This window comes from Panthera leo, chromosome B2 (genome assembly GCF_018350215.1).
Source record: "Panthera leo isolate Ple1 chromosome B2, P.leo_Ple1_pat1.1, whole genome shotgun sequence".
Lineage (NCBI taxonomy): Eukaryota > Metazoa > Chordata > Mammalia > Carnivora > Felidae > Panthera > Panthera leo.
In genome coordinates, this window is record NC_056683.1 from 57,484,007 (window position 1) to 57,502,271 (window position 18,265).

The following is an 18,265-nucleotide window of genomic DNA, read 5'->3' on the forward strand; positions in this document are numbered from 1 at the left end:
CTTTGAGTGCATAGTGGAACAGAATAAAATGAGTACAATTTGGGTGTACAAATGTACTCCGCCATGACACTAGGTGCCAGATACTGGATCTACTGTGACTTTTGTACCCTGAGTGCAAATGTCCATCAACACAGTGAAAAAGGCAAATATCTTGGTTTTATTAAAAAATAATTTTGAAAAAAATAATTTTGATGTTATGGACATCTGAAAGGACCCTGGAGATGCTCAAGGATCTAGATAAACTTGAAATATCTCTGTGTCAGAGCTCACATCAATTTGAAAGAGAAAAAAAAAAAGAAAAGAAACCAAAGTGAAATGTAAAGTATCACTGAACCCCAGACAAATGTTTCTTTAACATCTCATTAAGAATGTCAGGAAACTTAAGTTATCTCTCCCCCCATGTTTCAGGCTCTATAAGAGTAGAACACAAGCAACGCTTGGATTTCAACGAATGGTTCAGAGAAAGGTATCAGGAGAAATTGTGAAAGAATCTGAAATAGGAAAAAAAAAGTCTAGCTTACCCATTCAGGTGCTCCTCACCTGTCTTTATCTTTCAGATATTTTACAACTTTGTAAGTTGATGAAAACTAATAATAATTTGAGTTATTCTTGTCTATAGCAATTCAAACTGATTGTGTCTGGTGAAGTGCAACTGATTGTTACTCCGTAGGTAGACTTGCTTTCCATCTATTTGTAAATTCGCTTCAAAATTCCTTAATCTCATATATATATATATATATACATATATATACATATACATATACATATACATATATGTGTATATATATGTCTCTACTCCTTGACTTCTCCTCTGAACTAGTCATAGTATCTTACCAGTTCCCTCATTAAGAGGTTAAATAAAATTTTTGATGTGTGCTCATTTTATATATCTTTTTGAAAATTAGCCTTTTAACAAAGAAAATAAGCTAATTTCAGTTTTTGAAATTTTGAGGTATATTAGGAGAAATGAGTCACATTATATGATAGCAAAGAAAACCAAAACCAACTCAAGGAGAAAAATTCACATAGAATACAATGCAAAGGGGGTCCCCTGGTGTTAAGCAACATAGCAGTCTTGGACTGGATAGAGATGCCCACCCTTATGAATGACCGAGATCGGGTAGGAAGACAGAAAAGGATTCAAAATACAGTTGAAAATCAGAAAATTTGGGGACATACAAAATCTAAGAAACAGATTTCCCATGAGTACTTTGTGCTGTAGAGCTTATTAAGAATATAAATTTGGTAAGAGAAACACAAAGTGAAATATAGTAAAAAATAATTTAGATTAAATTGATATTGCGGAAGAAAACAAATTGGACAGAATAACAGCATTAAAGATTTAATAACGAAGTATGAGTAGCAAAGGGCATAATGAATATGGCTGAAAATCAATCTTGAGATCCTCATAAACGCCCTTTCTTAGAGCCCACTCAACCCATCTAGGTTTTTATCACACTTCTGAAGACTGCAGCTGTACAATACCCCAAATTAGTCCAGTTCCTGGCAGAGAGCGATGCAGCTTTACCTTTTCTGCCTCCCCTCAGATCCATTAGCAGTCTTCTGGGCTTCTGTTCTTCAAGTTTTTCCTTATTTTCCCCATGACTTCCTATTCAGTTTCTTAGGCTGCTTTTCTCTGAATTTGATGGTATAATTAAGGATTTAGGATTATCTATGACTCCTCTTTTTTTTTTTTTTTTTTTTTTTTTTTTTTTTTTTTAACGTTTTTTATTTATTTTTGGGACAGAGAGAGACAGAGCATGAACGGGGGAGGGGCAGAGAGAGAGGGAGACACAGAATCGGAAACAGGCTCCAGGCTCCGAGCCATCAGCCCAGAGCCTGACGCGGGGCTCGAACTCACGGACCGCGAGATCGTGACCTGGCTGAAGTCGGACGCTTAACCGACTGCGCCACCCAGGCGCCCCTATGACTCCTCTTTTTACTGAGGGGAGGAAGCTGGGGGCAATGAGAGCACCTTTAGAAATGCAACACTCTGTACCAGCATCTTGTGTTTTCTCTTCTTGGATATATAAAAGGTTAGTTATATCATAGAATGTCATAAAATTGTTTTTTTTCTTGAATTCTTGGCTTGTTCTCCACCCCCATCATTTTGGGAGAGGGGAGGGTGGTTCATTTTGCTATGCACTGACAGTCTGGTATCCGGTTCTTTTCCCCATTTTTACCCTGAAGTTTCTATTACTTAATATTTCTAAAGATATTATCATCTCAAACTCCTATTTTCAAGATAAGGCTTAAAAATACGATATACGGAGTAGAGTAGAAGAAAGTTGAACATTTAGGTCAAGCTGTTGTACCATATGTACAAGGTCTGTTTTTCAAAGCTTCAAAAACCGAATTTTAAAAATTATATACATTAAACAAGATATATGTAGTACAATGCAAGAATGAGTTATTTTTAAAGGAAGCACAGTCACTAAAATTAATGACAGGGATAAACGGTCTTATCCAAGTACATCAACATCCCATCATGAACCAGAGCTACCCTGTGATATAGAACACAAAAAGGCAGCTTTAATAAAGGTAATGGGAATGAAATAAAAATAAACAATTAAGAATAGTTCTTCCTCTAGTCTGCCAAATAGTAACAGTTTTAAACTCATCATTTGGACTTATTCTATTAATAAGCGATTTCTTGTTTTATATAATAATACTTTTAAAGGAATTCAGAATGTTTTGCTGGTAACATGATGGTGGGAGGGGGCAATGGAAGACCTCAGGTTACTGATGTATTTGCATGATTCAATAGCAAATTATCCACTTCAGGGAATACAGTTCATATTGTTTGATAGATTGATTTTTTCACTTTAAAATCAACTAACTTTGCATCACAAACCTATATTTTGAGAAAATACTTAGAGAAAAGCTATGAATAAACACTCAGGAAGAACTGTTTGTCTTTCACAAATAGTACTATGGTACAAAAATTCCATTTTCTACTTTCCTATGTAGGGAAAACCCTACTTTTCTACGGTGTTTTTCTTTCCCATGGGTCTCCTTTACTCCTCAAATAAAACACTTCACTTCTGATTGCCAAACGTGTGGAGGTTTTTCCCCATACATGCAATTCTCTGTGACACTATTTGAGTGTCCTACCATTTATTTCAACTTGGACACTACCTACCTGGAGACAGTGTCAGACCTTACAAGTTAGGTATCCCATGAGACTGCTGCCCCCTGCCCCCCAACTACAATTCATACCTCAGATATCAGTTGCAAGCCCAGGTTATCACCAGTGCTTCTGACCAACTGGCTATAGATCAGACATTCTAAAGATTGTTTGATTAATTTGCTAGAGGTGTTCACAGAACTCAGGGAAACACATTTACTAGTTTATTAAAGGACATGATAAAACAGATGAACATCCAGATGAAAAGGTACATAGGGTAAGGAATAGGAGGGTCCAAGAGCAGAAGTTTCTGTACCTGTGGAGTTGAGTGCTTCACCCTCCTGATGAGGATGCATTTGCCCACCTGGAAGCTCTCTGAGAGATACTGGGATTTTGTGGAGGCTTCCTTGTGTAAGCATGATCAGTTATTAACCCCATTTCCAGCCCCTCTCTCCTCTGTGGAGGGTGGGGGGCTTAGACTGAAAATTCCAAGCATCAGTCATAAGTTTGGTCTATCTGGTGACCAGCCCCCACCAAGGAGCCATCCAGAATCCCACCCAGAGTCCCTTATTAGAACAGAATATGCTCCTACTGCATTTATCACTTACAAATTACTAAAGTTTTAGAAGCCTGGTATGAAGGGACAGGGTCAAAGACAAATATTAGAACAAGAGATGCTCATAGTGTTATCACTTAAGAAATTACAAGGGTTTTAGGAGCTTTGTGTCAGTAACTGGAGGCAGAGACAAATATATATATTTCTATTATCTCACAAGTACTAAAAACATGTTTTCAAACACAACTATAATAAAAAAAATGAAAAATTACTGGCAATTAGTAAAATAAAATATAAAATTTTCAAAATAGAACTTCTAAAGAAAATCATAAGTAATGACTACTGTCAGATGTATATTTTTGTAATAAACTTTATGGGCTGAGTAATCCATATGCCACATTAAATTTAGTTCAACAGTGCTCATTGAACCCAAAAATATCAAGAAAATGTGCATCTCTCTTTCTGTGATATATGACAAATGTGAAGAGCAGTGTCTTTTTCCCCATAATATCCAATCTGTGCTGCCTTGGACAGGACTTGAAGGCTGTGGAAGATGTCAATATTAAGCCATTGAAAGAGAGTCATTCTGTTGTTTCGCTGAAAAGACATTTGATGATCCATTAGCAGAGAAGTGTGAACTTATCCTTTTTGAAAGGATTCTTTATGCTTTTAGGCTATGTAGTAATTTTTTCAATGAATCCTTTATGTCTTGAGTTTTTCTGAATATTTATGCAGAAAATATTTTGAAACTTTACAAAGTCTGTAATTCCCCAATTTATACTAATGAAATCATCAATTGTATCTCCTGATTTAAGATTTATTAAATATAGAAACTGCTGCTTAGAACAATAAATGTTAATAATTACTTAAAAATTACAGAACTCTAGTTTCTAGATATCATATCATAGCATTTTAGAGAGATAACCCTAATAATTAAGTCTAAAATGTATAAATTATATACGTAGCATATATGTATATACATGTTATACAGTATACAGTATACATTTAGTCTTACAAGAAAGGAATAATAATGAAATAAGCCAGAGAGAGGAAAGAATTATGTCCTCAAGTTTTTATAATTTTGGTTTGCTTGGTTATTATATTGAGTTGTAGACCCAAAAATTTCTAAGCATAGATACTTTATCACTTAATTGAAATACTCAAGAGAGTAATTATGGTTTATATGGTACCACTTCCATTAAAAATGCGAATTTTTCTCTATTGGAACTATTGTAATGAGTGCTCCCAAACATCAATGACAGTTTGATTTGAGTTCATGTACAAATAAACAACTGGTCATCAGTTTGAATTAAAATAAAATTCACCATTCCTTATAGGCTCGATAGTGATGAATACAGATAGTATGCTTATTAAATCAGGTATACAGATGGTCCAATTTGGAAATTTCCATAAAGTGATATAGATTTCTACCATTTCTCATAAAACAAAAAATCCCTTCATACCTTTATATGTTATTTTGTATTTTTCAAAAACACTTTTATATACAATTAAATAAATTAATGCTTACTTATTTTTGTGAGAGAGATTGACAGAATGTGAGCAAGGGAGGGCAGAGAGACAGGAGACACAGAATCAGCAGCAGGCTCCAGGCTCTGAGCTGTCAGCACTGAGCTCGATGTGGGGCTCGAACTCACAAACCACAAGATCACCACCTGAGCCAAAGTTGGATGCTCAACCGACTGAGCCACCCAGGTGCCTCATACTTTCTTTCTTTCTTTTTTTTTTTTTTATTAAGTTTATTTATTTTTAGAGAGAGAGAGAGAGAGAAAGAAAGTGTGAGTGAGGGAGGGGCAGACAGAGAGGGAGAGAGAGAGAATCCCAGGCAGGCTCCCCATTACCAGTGCAGAGCCCTATGTGGGGCTCGAACTCATGAACCATGAGATCGTGACCTGACCCAAAGTCAAAGACTTGACCAACTGAGCCACGCAGGTGCCCTATATACATTTTCAGACCCCGTGAACTTGAAAATAAAAATTCATCTGCATTATTTGTCATCAAAATGAAATACAGAAAGGTTAATTGATTTATCTTGTGTTGTACAATTAATTCACAGCTAACTTGGGTTCACGTCTACCTTTGGTTACCTACTGACATTTTGATCAGGACTGCCTATGGCAGTAAGCGGATGATCTCTCCGTCCCTGGTGGCGCCTTCATGGCATGTAACAAAAACTATTCCCTGAATTTGCATCGAGTTCTCTGTTGAGCACATGTGTTTTGACTGTAGCTGAAGAATTCCCCTTTCCTGGCTCTCCTTAAAGGTCTTTATTTGTATGTAGCAGCAGCAAACCCAGTATCAATCTTAGCAGCAGTGGCTCAGGGTTGAAGACATCTTAGAGCAACGGGGGCAACATGAGCAGTAACACATTTTAGTAGTTAGAACGTGGTTGGGGTGATCTGGTTGGTCTGTGAAAGGATGGGAGGCAGAGAAGTTCCAGGAGAACTGCTACACTGTGGCAGCAGCCTGGCACACAGAATTAATTATTAACACATGTTTATTACATGCTGCTGCAGAGTGGCTTCTGGGCCAGTTGCTAAAATTTATTGAGACCCTATTTTAATCTTGCCTCGGCTGCTAATTGTGCTTAACCAGGAAAGAAAATACAACTCACAATACAAGATTCTTACAGGAAATGAATCCTCCTCATTTGGATGAAATGGTTAAAAATGAAACAAAAAATTGCATCTACTGTTTGCTCCATTACTGTCTCATTCCTGATTCCAAGATTTTTTATAGTCTAAATATTCTTTCCCAGGGTGGTATGTCTATCACATGGATGTAATGTTAAGGACACCTATTAGATAAGAATATAGCATCCTGGGCATCTAATTCCCAAGACTCCTTACCAGGCAAGTTATGAGAGAGGAAGGATTAGAACATTAGCTGAAGAAGATATTTAGCATTGACTTCATGTTGCCATACACCAAACACAATTTTAAGCATATTAAATGTGTTAACTCTCCCCATCCTTACAACGAAATTTTCATATCTTTGGTATTATTACAAATAATACGATTCCATTTTACAGATACTGAGGCACAGAGATGTTAAGTAATTTGCCCAGAGGGCAGAGCCAGATAGTCTAGCTCCATAGTAATTTTCTTAATCACTGGATTTTACTGTTCTTGAGGTGGGCATGGCACCAATTCCAATCCTTGAATGGGCTCATTTGTTTGTTTTTGCCCCTACCTCTGTCTGTTAGAAGCAAGTTTGTTCCTCACTGGTCCATTTCTTGATATAATTACATATAATTACATAGAAACACTGTGTATCTCTCACTGATTTATGTCTTCATAAATTTCAATCACAGAAATAGAGTTTAATTTTTCTTAACACAATGTTCTCTTTCAAGAGACGTCTAACAAATCACATCATTCTCGGTCAAGGGTTGGCAAACTATAGCCCACAGATCAAATTCTTCCACTGTTCGGTTCTGCAAGTAAAAGATTTTTTGCAACACAGCTGTATTCATTCACAGTCCCATACTGTCTATGGCTGCTTTCACGCTACACTGGCAGAGTTGAACTGTTGTAACACAGAGTGTGTTGCCCATAAAATATTTACTCTTTGGCCATTACAGAAAAAACTGCTAACCCCTGTTATGCTCCTGGTCGTTAAATAGACCCAGGATAAAATTCTCTTTGATTTAAGCTAAATTTTGAGTAAACCCTTGAAATCTGCACCATTTTTTTAACTTGCTTACTAACAGAATGGTTTCTTAAAGTATAGTTTCAATACCTAGTCATTTTTCATCACAACAATCACAGTTGAGTAACTCATCAACAGAACTTTATGAACAATTCTTAAAAACCTTACTCTACACAAGGCACTGGTGAAGTACTGAGGAGGTGGGTGGAAGAGAGATGTAAAACATAATTCCAGATTACTAAGTGTTCCCTATTTAGGTGAAGAGACATAAACACAGATTCCTAGTGTAAGGAATCTCTTTACTCAGCCCTTGTTCTTAATTTCTACTCCTATTATAATTAAGTCCTATCTCAGTCAGCTAAACGGTGAGAAAAGGGTACAGGTTATTTCTTATCTCTCTTTGTACAGGTCACAGTGCCTAGAAGAGTGTGATGTGCTTTCTTGGCACTCAGTTAAAATTTGTTGAATTTGACTTTCCTGTCATAAAAAAATAAGATGAAAAGCAATCTTTGTGTATCTTATAAATGGCAATGTATGAATTCATCCAACCATGCTTTCCACTCCACTCCCTCTCCTAGCCTTCTGGAGCAAGCTCCACTGGGAGCTATCAAGGAGGGACAAAGATATTCAAAGAATTTTACAGTGCACATTGTAAAATTGATTAAAACTGAGCACACTTTTTTCTCTAAGAAAAGAAGATATTTTTAAAATGCTGTCAGGAACTACTGTGGGATTTCACTGGCCTTGGCGTAATAAGTATCTAATGAAGATATTGTGTATCCTACTGGGAATCATTTTATAGAGAAAAGCAGATGTTATGATACTTTAGATTTCATGTGTTTTCCTCAGCAATCTCAGAAATCTCTTCTTCTAGCCCTCCCCAAATGCACGAAAAAGGAGGATCCAATGATCCTACTTGTTCTGTCAATTTCTACCTGGAATAAATACCTAAGACTAGCCCTTCTTATACTTTCTTTCTCAAATACAAATATTAAGTAATACAAAGATTGCTTCTGAATCTTGTTCTCTCACTGGAGTTGCTCATGTAATTTGCCTCCTGCAACTTGGTCAGATGTCTGCTCCTACTTCTCAAAGATCACATACTTCCAAAGGGCATGCTTATTTCTTTTCAAAGAAGTAGCACAGAATGGGATTCAACTGCATAGTAATACATCTCATGACGAAACCTCCTGATTGATACCGCTGGCCAAATAGAGCTCATTTTCTGAAAGTGCACCTAAAGAGTTTTGTGTGGTCTCATCCCTTCTCCTGTGACCTATTAGTAGCTCCTTTGACGGGGTTCCAGAATTCTGAATTGGTTCAGTGGCAGATTCAAAAAGCTTTCTTTTCATCTTGACTGCTGTTCTCAGAGCTGTCTCTCTCCCACAGAGAGTTCTTTTTTAAACTATCCTTTCTAAGGATTTTTACTGTAACCCCATAAGGATTCCAGTTTTATCTTCCTTTTGTTCCTTTTCAACATCAATTAGTTGGTGAGGCAAACTGAGAAAAGATAAATCTACACTTTTGAACTAGGAATATAATTCAAAGGCGACACTGGCTTATCAACCTGATATTTCTCTATCCTTCTCCCTTTAAAATTGGGTGATATAAAACACAAGTATTCAATAAATGTTTGTAGAATGATTTGAGTTTTTACTGAAATGTCCAGGAATGAAAATGACAAAACTAAAAAACAAACAAAACAAAACAAAAAACAGACAAAAATCAACTCCTAGTCTCTAAAGTGAAACATCTGTTCTAATTTCCTCACTATTCTTAATTGCTCCTACATGTAATATACTGACTTCAAAGGAAAGAAAATTAGCCCTTAAGTCAAGTTAAGGGACACCTTTTAAACTACGGATGTTTAACTGAATCACAAAAATCTTCATGTTCATCTGTTGTGAGGCTTTTATGAGGTTGATAAATTCGAAGAGGGCTGAAAGCAAAAATCCCATGAAACATTCTGCTGAGGTATTCCCAACAGTGTAGGATTAAATTACCACTCTACAGATGAACAAAAGAATGCTTTCTAGACAAAAATATTTTCTCCATTCACAGGCTATGAAACTCCCTTGAGTAAATAGCTTTGATGTATCCAGTTCTGGGACAACAATTATGTAAGACAAAGACAGAAATTGATAATCATTACAAAGGTATGGTGTTTTGTTTTTTTTTTTAATAATTTCTAGTTTGATTTTTTTTTTTTTTTTTTTTGGAGGTCACTGGATATAAAAGGCAAGAATAATCTTATGGCACTAACATCCGCTTCAGTTTATTGGTTTAAATTAAAGTACCAACTTGGACAGGGTGTATATATGCTTGGCATGTATTTTTATGGCTTTTAAAAAGAGCACATTGAGTACAAGCATAGATATGAGCCAGGAGCATGAGCCCAGAGGAGACTTCCCAGGGGCTGGTTGCTTCTTTGGCAATGAGCTGTTTTTAGTTGGTAAAGACACACTCTCTACAAGAAAACACCGTCTTACTCTATATAACTTAAAAAAAATTGCAAAGCCAGAAAATCACTTTGCTTTGTGTCTTTAAATTGTTATGTTTGTGTCTTTTGTTCTGTGTTTTGTTTTGTTTCCTTTCCCCTGCAATATACTATTACCTCCAAATTTCATGGTTGTCTACCACAACTTAGGTTTTATACATAAAACAAATTTTCCTTTTCCTTTTTTTTCTTCTCTCTCTCTCTCAAAATAAATCAGATTTATAAATAATTCATTCTAAAGCCATGATTTTAACATGGGTTCTTACACTCCTGGGAAATAAATAATGTTTGTCTAGTTCTGACATTAGTTTCTTTCTAAAATATAACAAGTTTTCAGTTTAAAATTTGTTTTTAGTGTAGGTGCGCCTGGGTGGCTCAGTTGGTTGGTTGCCCGACTTCAGCTCAGGTCATGGTCCCACAGTTAATGAGTTCGAGCCCTGTGTTGGGCTCTGCATTGATAGCTCGAAGTCTGGAGTCTGCTTGGGATTCTGTGTCTCCCCCTCTCTCTGCCCCTCCCCAACTCAGGCTCTGTTTCTCTCTCTCTCTCTCAAAAATAAATAAACATTAAAATTTTTTTTAAATTTATTTTTAATGTATATAATTTTTAATATATAATAATTTAATATATATATAGATGGATATATTATATATATGATGAAAGCAGGAGATATGGGCAGCAGGAGGGAGAGAGAGAATCTCAAGCATGTTCCATGCCCAGCATGGAGCCTGATACAAGGGCTTGATCTCATGACCCTGGGATCATGACCTGAGCCAAAATGAAGAGTTGAACACTCAACCAACTGAGCTACCCAGGTGCCCCAAGTTTTCCGTTTTAATATTCAAAACTTCTAATTTCACCCCGTTTTCCAATAAATACTTCTTTTAAGCATTTTACTCATAGCCATTAATAAAAAGGTTTAATCTTTTTGGAAAGTACAAAATGATGACTCAAGTTTGCAAAATATTTCAAAGTAGAGTAGAAAATATTTTTAGAAATAATGACTTTCCCTAGAATGGATAATCTATCTAAGCACTGAAGACATTATACCTCCAATAGAGGGAATTGTTAAAACTATTGTATATTCATTTCAAAAGAAAAAAAGAAAAAAAAAACATTATCACATTTGGAATACTGCACGGAATATACTTTAGTGATGTTCAGCCATAGAAGAAAGAAATCTGTAAATTCTGGTTATAGAAATCCCTGTGAGCACATTGTGTAATTAGGGAAACCTTGATATAGATGCATTTCCTTAAATAAATACTGTTAATACTATACTATTTTTCTAACCAGCTAAGATAACGCTAAAAGTGTGATAGGAAATTTTCCCAATTATCGAATGAACCTCAGCTTTGGAATGCCATTTTACAAATTACTAAGTATTGAATTCAATTCATATTTAGTGATTTATATTATAAAAATATGCTCTGAAACATTTGAAGCATTTATGTTTTACTGCTATAGCCATATGCCATCAAATTCATATGCTTGCTATATTCTTCCTTGCTGGTTCAGAGCCTGTTTGTAAGTCATGTTCCATTGAAAAACTCATAAATTAAAGAAACTTCTTAAGAAAACTAGAAAGAACTAAGATTTTCTTTTGGTAATGCTTCATGCACTAAGCTAGAAAAGTTTTCCTACAATATTTAAATGAATAATTCATTGCTTCAATAGGTTAACATTTGAGAAAGAAAACTGACATATAGGAAGTCAAACATTTAATACTCACTGTAGAGAATAGTTCCATTCGAAGTGTTTGTTTTTATAGTCAAGTAGATGGTAACAGTTCTGTTATGTTCTTTCCCTGGAACACATGTGAACTCATCCAGGGTTATAAAAAAAGGTAATTCTAGATAGGAATTCCCACTGAAAGATGGAAAAAGTAAACCTGCACCTGAAAGAAAAAAAAAAGGTCATAGTACATTCTGCTAATCCTGTAGATAAGAACATAGCATTTATAGTTAGCATTCATATAAAAAGATAAAGTTTATATTTACAAACATTAGACTCAAAATTCTGATACATAAGTATAATAGATTTGTGAAGTCATTGTCTCAAATAATCAACCACCAGTCCAGAGGAAAAGACCTAGAGCAAAAATTTTGTCAATGATGGATGGGCTTTAAAGGTAAATAAACACCCTGAAATTGTACGAAACAAAATCTGTGTTTTTGCACATGTGAAATAATAGTATTCATTAGATTCTTAAAATATTCTGATATGAATGTCTATAAATCACATTATATACTTAAATCAATGAACTTTATTTGGTGTAATTACACCTCAATAGGAAAGTACTGAAAAAAATCTGTGACACAAAAGATTAGAAAATCTATAGATGCATTTCTATATAAAGATAGAAAATCTCTCTATCAAACTATATAGTGGGGTGGGTGCCTGCCTGGCTCAGCTAGAAGAGCATATGACTCTTTATCTTGGGGTTGTGAGTTTGAGCCTCATGTTTGGTGTAGAGATTGATAAAAAATATAGATTTAAAAAGAAAATAAATTATCACACAGAAAAGTTTTATTAATATTCATTAATATTTAGTGCTTTCCAATAATACTTAGATATTTTATAAGTGGTATTACTACAATATGCAAAGTTAATTTTTTAGAGTTATCCTTTTAGAATTATTACTCTTTTATTTAAAAAAAATAAGTTTATTTTACTTATTTTAGGAGAGAAAGAGAGAGTGCAAGTGGGGGAGGGGCAGAGGGAGAGGGTGATAGAGAATCCCAAGCAGGTTCTGCACTGTCAGTGCAGAGCCCGACAGGGGGCTCAAACTCATGAATTGTGAGATCATGATCTGAGCAGAAATCAAGAGTTGGCTGCTTAACCAACTGAGTCAGATGCCCCAAGTTATTAATCTTTTAAATGATTAATCTCAAAATATTGAAGCACATAAAATTTGAAAAGTACTTATTTTATTGTCATGTACCTATAGACTAGCAACGTAGATCTATAGACTTGGTACTTTGAACAGGTGTTAATACACAGAATGTGGAAATGCAACTTTGTTATCAACACTCAAATCTTCCTTCAGAGATAGGATATCCCCTACCCTCTTCCACCAGCCAAGACCTGGAGGGACCTGACACTGCTATCCGCCTTGAGGGGCAGAAGGAAGCTGATTTCTGTTCTTTTTATTGTCTTACCACCTCCTGTTCATGCTAGCTGCTGTTTCTGACCCTTTCGGCTTTGAATGTGGAGGAGGGTAGGTGGAGTGGAAAGGAGAGAGAAGTACACAGTAAAAGAGAGCTGTAAGAGCTGGTGATTGATGCTGTTATAAGCAAGCTCTCGCTCTCTAGGAACAGCAGATGTTTAAAACTGACGGTTTCTCTTGCGGTAGAAATGTCATAAAATACAACATGCTCAGTCCAGTTTCATTTTCAGATAAACAACAAATAATGTTTTAGTATAAGTATGTATGAAAGATTTCACAAAATATACTAGAAGAATTATTTGTATTTGAAATTCAAATTTAACTCCATGTGTCACATTTTTAGTTCTTAAATCTGGGAACCCTAAGACTCATGAGCATGTGTGAATTCTTTAGAAATCCTTTGCCAACTACAATTCCTAGGACTCGTGCCATGACCTGCCTTTGGCTTGTCACTTCTAACTTGGTCCCATATTGATTTTTCACTTTAGCACAGACTCCTCGGTAGACAGCCACTTACCTGTGTCAAAGTAAAAGTTGTACTAGATAAAGTTAATCAGGCAAAGACTTTATTCAAGACTACTGCAATAAAGGAGAGGGGTCAGAATTCAGTCTTTCCTTAATTCCTCTGAAACAAAGAGTGGTAGAGCTTTTGAGAGCTGAGGTGGGGGAATCACAAACTACTGTTTGCTAATTGGCCTTAGCCCCCTAAAAAATATAAGCTTCTTCCTATCTTCATCACAGAACGGGCCTAGAGTCAGGAAGAAGACTGTCTAAAGTTTAGTCAAACTGAGGGGAATGTTAAGGCTGTCTAGGTCACTTGACTAGAAAAAACTACTACTTGGGTAGAACCTAAAAATGACCCTAGACCAAATTTCTTTCCTGAGGGGTCTGTATCTAGTCCCTGGAAAATACTTCTACATTCCCTGCTCTACTGTCTGTGAGGGTATTGTTAGTTTTCAGTCTTCACGCGCTCCCATGTACGCACGCACGCACACATACTCCCGAAGGCTGCTTTGGCTTTCTTTCTCAGGTATAAACATATGACTCTGTTGGTCCATGGTCTTCCTTTCCAAGTGATTTGGTTTTAGCTCCCCCCAAACACTGTCAGATGTGATGGGTGGGAGAATGTGAGGTGAGGACAAGATAGCTTTCTACAAAAACATTTCCTCAAAGTCGTGTCTCTAAAATCCTCTTTTTTTCTTCAAATGCTTGTTATATCAAGAACTCTTCCCAGTTAGATCTTGTTTTTAGATATGGAATCTCATTTTGTTTACAGCACTATATCTTGGTGCATGTGAAAGAGTTTATTTTTAATGTCCTGTTATGCTCATAACTTTGTTTTGTCAGATATAAATATAATGTATGTATTAGCAACTACTTGATTTAAGATATATGGTAACTTACATATTTAATATCACATATTTTTTAGCATTTCTTGGCTTTTTGCACACAATCTTTAATTTCTCAAAATTAATTTCCTTGGCTCTAGATTTTACTAGATCTTTTTTCAAACGGATCTGTTTTTAGGCCTACTTAGCAAATCCTGCATTAGTTCTCAGATGCCTAGAAAACTCTGTAATACTTAACACTCATTTGTATTAAAACATTCTCCTTGTTGCTCATGACACTATACTGCACTTTGACCATCTCCTCACCTGAACAACAGCTTCTTTGCAGACTGTTCTTTCAAACTATTCCACAATGCACATAGTTTCCAAGGCTCTGTCCTGGGTCAACTAGTTTGTCTGTGCTTTATCTAAACCTGATCCTCCTCCATTTTCTTATTCCCAGCACTTACACTCCCAGGCTTAGAAATTCAGCATCATTATCCACCTATCTCTTCTCAAACCATTGGTGGCTCCTGTCACCTCTTTCTTAGATCAAATCTAGCAACTTTCCTTCTGCTACCACTGCCCTTATTTAATTCTCATTACGCTTCAACTTAACTGTTGGCAATAGCTTCTTTCTAACTGGCCTCCCTGCCTATAGTTTCTATTAGCTGTCATTGCTATCACGTCAACTTTACTGAGGGGTAATCACCTCAGAGATTTGGTGAAAATCCTTCCCTAACTACAGAATAATTAATCTGCTTATGGAGTACACCAAGCCTTCCATGGTCTTATTTTTCAGTGCTTCCACACACACAGATCTACTGGTAAGCTTGAATTACACTTTCTTCTGTGGTTCTGCTTGTGTTCACACTGTTCTGTCTGGAATTCCCTTCCCCCAAATCCTAGCTATATAAAGCTTCCTTTCTATCAAGGCTCACCTTGAATACTCCCCCAAATTTGAACTCCATTCATATTGTATCTACAAATGTTTTGGTACATGCTTTGTTTTTTTACTTCCAGTTACAGTTGTCATAAATGTTGGGTACAATTGGTAAAATAGCAAATCTGTTACTTTGGATGAGGGAGGTAAATTAACTTTAATTAGCAGAAACAGAATAGTCTAAATAAATGAATTCTAAGAAGACATTGGGGGATAGATGAATTAAGAGAGGAATTTGCTTGTGATTAGAAAACACAGTATGAGTTTCACCAGATGGAACACAATGTTTGTCAGATACTGAACTGCACACGCATCACTTTTTAATATATATATATATATATATATATATATATATATATATATATATATATATATATGTTACAAGGAGAAAAATAGATGCTAATCAAGTTAAACTACAATGTAGCTAGCTCTATACTGGAAGAAGTATAAATGAGAAATTTGGATGCAGCCAGGGCAGAAAAAATGGTTAAGATTACAAAGAAATGTACTTGGGTTTTAAATTAATAAAATATTTAGCATATAATTTGGCAACTATTTAGATGTTGCATGTCTGTTAGTTATACCATGATATGGTTTTAGACACTATTTCTTTATATTACTTTTATCTGTCCTACTTGGAGTCACTGATGTGTTCATTAATTCAACAAATATTTATTGACTGGCTACTACATGGCAGGTACCAGTCAACGAATATAGTAGTGAGAAAAACAGATAAAAACTTCATCCTCATGAAGCTTAGATTCTAGCTTCGTGGAAGACAATCCCAAGCTAGATGTTGGTAGAATTTATTCTTCTGATGTGGTAAATTTTTTCTTGGGTCCCTTGACCATTTTTCCTGACATTTGCTGCCACTAAGAAGCACTGAGCCTAATTTGAAATGTTAAAATTACATAAAAGGGAAATTCTAACAAAACCTGCCCCATCAACCCTTCCATACGATTCATTGTCAGATCTGAAAGATCTGTGTTTGATTCATCTTTGCATCACCCTATGGCATTACCAGTTTTGCACAGTATAGGCAAATTCTTAGACAAATACAGACATTAGACAAATACAAATATAGTGAAAATGATCATTTGTGGTAGTTTAGAAAAAAAAGAAACAGAAAAAAATTATAATCAAAATGGGATAAGGAAAGACTATAGAGATGGGGCTTTAACATTTATTTTGTGGTTAACCTTTTCACGTTATTGATAAATCCACAAAATAATTTCTGTAAGAAAAAGTCTTTTATATATGGGTTCATATATGAATTAAATTATTTGGATCCATAATCAGGTTTCCTTATTCTGAGAAATAGTGAACTCATCAACAGAAGAAAAAAATTCAATTTGTTAAAAAAAAAATGACTTCCATATTATTTTGCAAGAGCACATCTATTGTATAATTCAGGCACACCTGCTTTTTCCCCCAGCTCACACACTCCTTGAATGTTTTTTTTGTTTTTTGTTTGTTTGTTTTTTAGAGCTGACAGATTTTACGAAACTTACGACAGGAAACAACAATTATGAACAATAAACATTTGCTATTGAATTGCTTTCTAACCATATTAATTTCCATTATCATCATGTTTAGTGGCTATGTTTGAAAACAGAACTGCCCTGAATGTGGAAAACAAGACTAATTGGGGTTAGGTAGAGTGTTTTCCTGCTGCTTCCAAAAGCCTCTTCAGGCAATGCTATTTGAACATACTCCAAATTTATTTTTCTTCCAATTATAAATGAAAAAAACACACAGCGACTTTATACAGAAATATGTATTAAACATCTTACAAAATATGCCACACAGTAGTTAATTGGTGACTTCTCATCACAACACAGACATCTGTTATGTTTAAATGTCTTAAAAGATCATATGGGCTGATCTATCTAATTATATTAACTTTTATATGGTTAACAAAATTTAAAATCAGTTCTGACTCATGGGAAAAACCAATAAATTAACCAAGAAGGAGGATCTTTTAAATCCCTAAATTATATAATATTTAAAAAAATAAAATTCAAATTGTCAAAGGAGAGAAACCAGAGTACCGAGTTTGAAGGGCCTTATGTTAAAAATGTGATGAATTTAATAGTTTTTACCAAATATATTTCTATAGTATGATTCAGGACCACAGTCAATTAATAGCAACAATACACTGAAATGTTATTCATGAGAGCACCATGGAATTCTTTATGATAAAGAAAACACAGAAGAGATTGAAATCTTTACCCTGAGCACAATGCAACTGAGAAGTACAATGTTATTCATTCTAAATAGAAATGGAACATCTTTGTCCATAGTATAAGTTATAATCCCCTTAGCCTTGTATCAAAGTCTTCTAGGATGGAACCCCAGACACTGACATATTAACATGTAAAGAAAGCTACAAGTGCAATAAGTCACAAATTATCCATATACAACTTTATTATAATTCCTGGTACTAAAAGAAACATAACATTGTCTGTTATTCTTTCTTTGTAAGAGAAATAGACTTGGTTTACTCAGTAGAAATTAAAAAATACTATTTTAATGCTTTTGTTGAATCTTTTACTATGTTTCCCAGAAAGAACATCATATAAATCCTATGGCTAAGTTTATGAAATGAAGATGAGACTAATGCAATGCAATTATTAATAAATATTTTGTTTTTACTTAAAAATAATAATTGCTTCTTTTATAATTCTAACTTTGTTAAATTCTGTGATTAAAAGGAATATCACTAGTTAGTCCATAGATCTGTCTTCCTAAAGTATTCATCACTAAAATATAATAAACCCAGCAAATAATATTCAAAAATACAAAAGGTATAATCATGTACATTATTCCAAAGTTATAAAATTAAGTTCCAAGACCCATGAAATAGACTTACATACTATACACATGATTTGTGAGAAACTCCAATGTCTTAAAGATTTATATACACTTGACCATTGAACAACTCGGGTATTAGGGGTGGCCACCACCCCCCTGCCTGC

The 18,265-nt window shown here is 35.1% G+C and overlaps 1 protein-coding gene across 1 annotated transcript in view; it reads right to left on the reverse strand.

The window, feature by feature from the left end:
* Positions 1–18,265, reverse strand: part of EYS (eyes shut homolog) — a 1,768,122-nt gene that overhangs the window by 296,136 nt on the left and 1,453,721 nt on the right. The window contains 1 exon segment of the mRNA XM_042939126.1: positions 11,580–11,744. Coding sequence (XP_042795060.1) covers positions 11,580–11,744 — 165 coding nt within the window.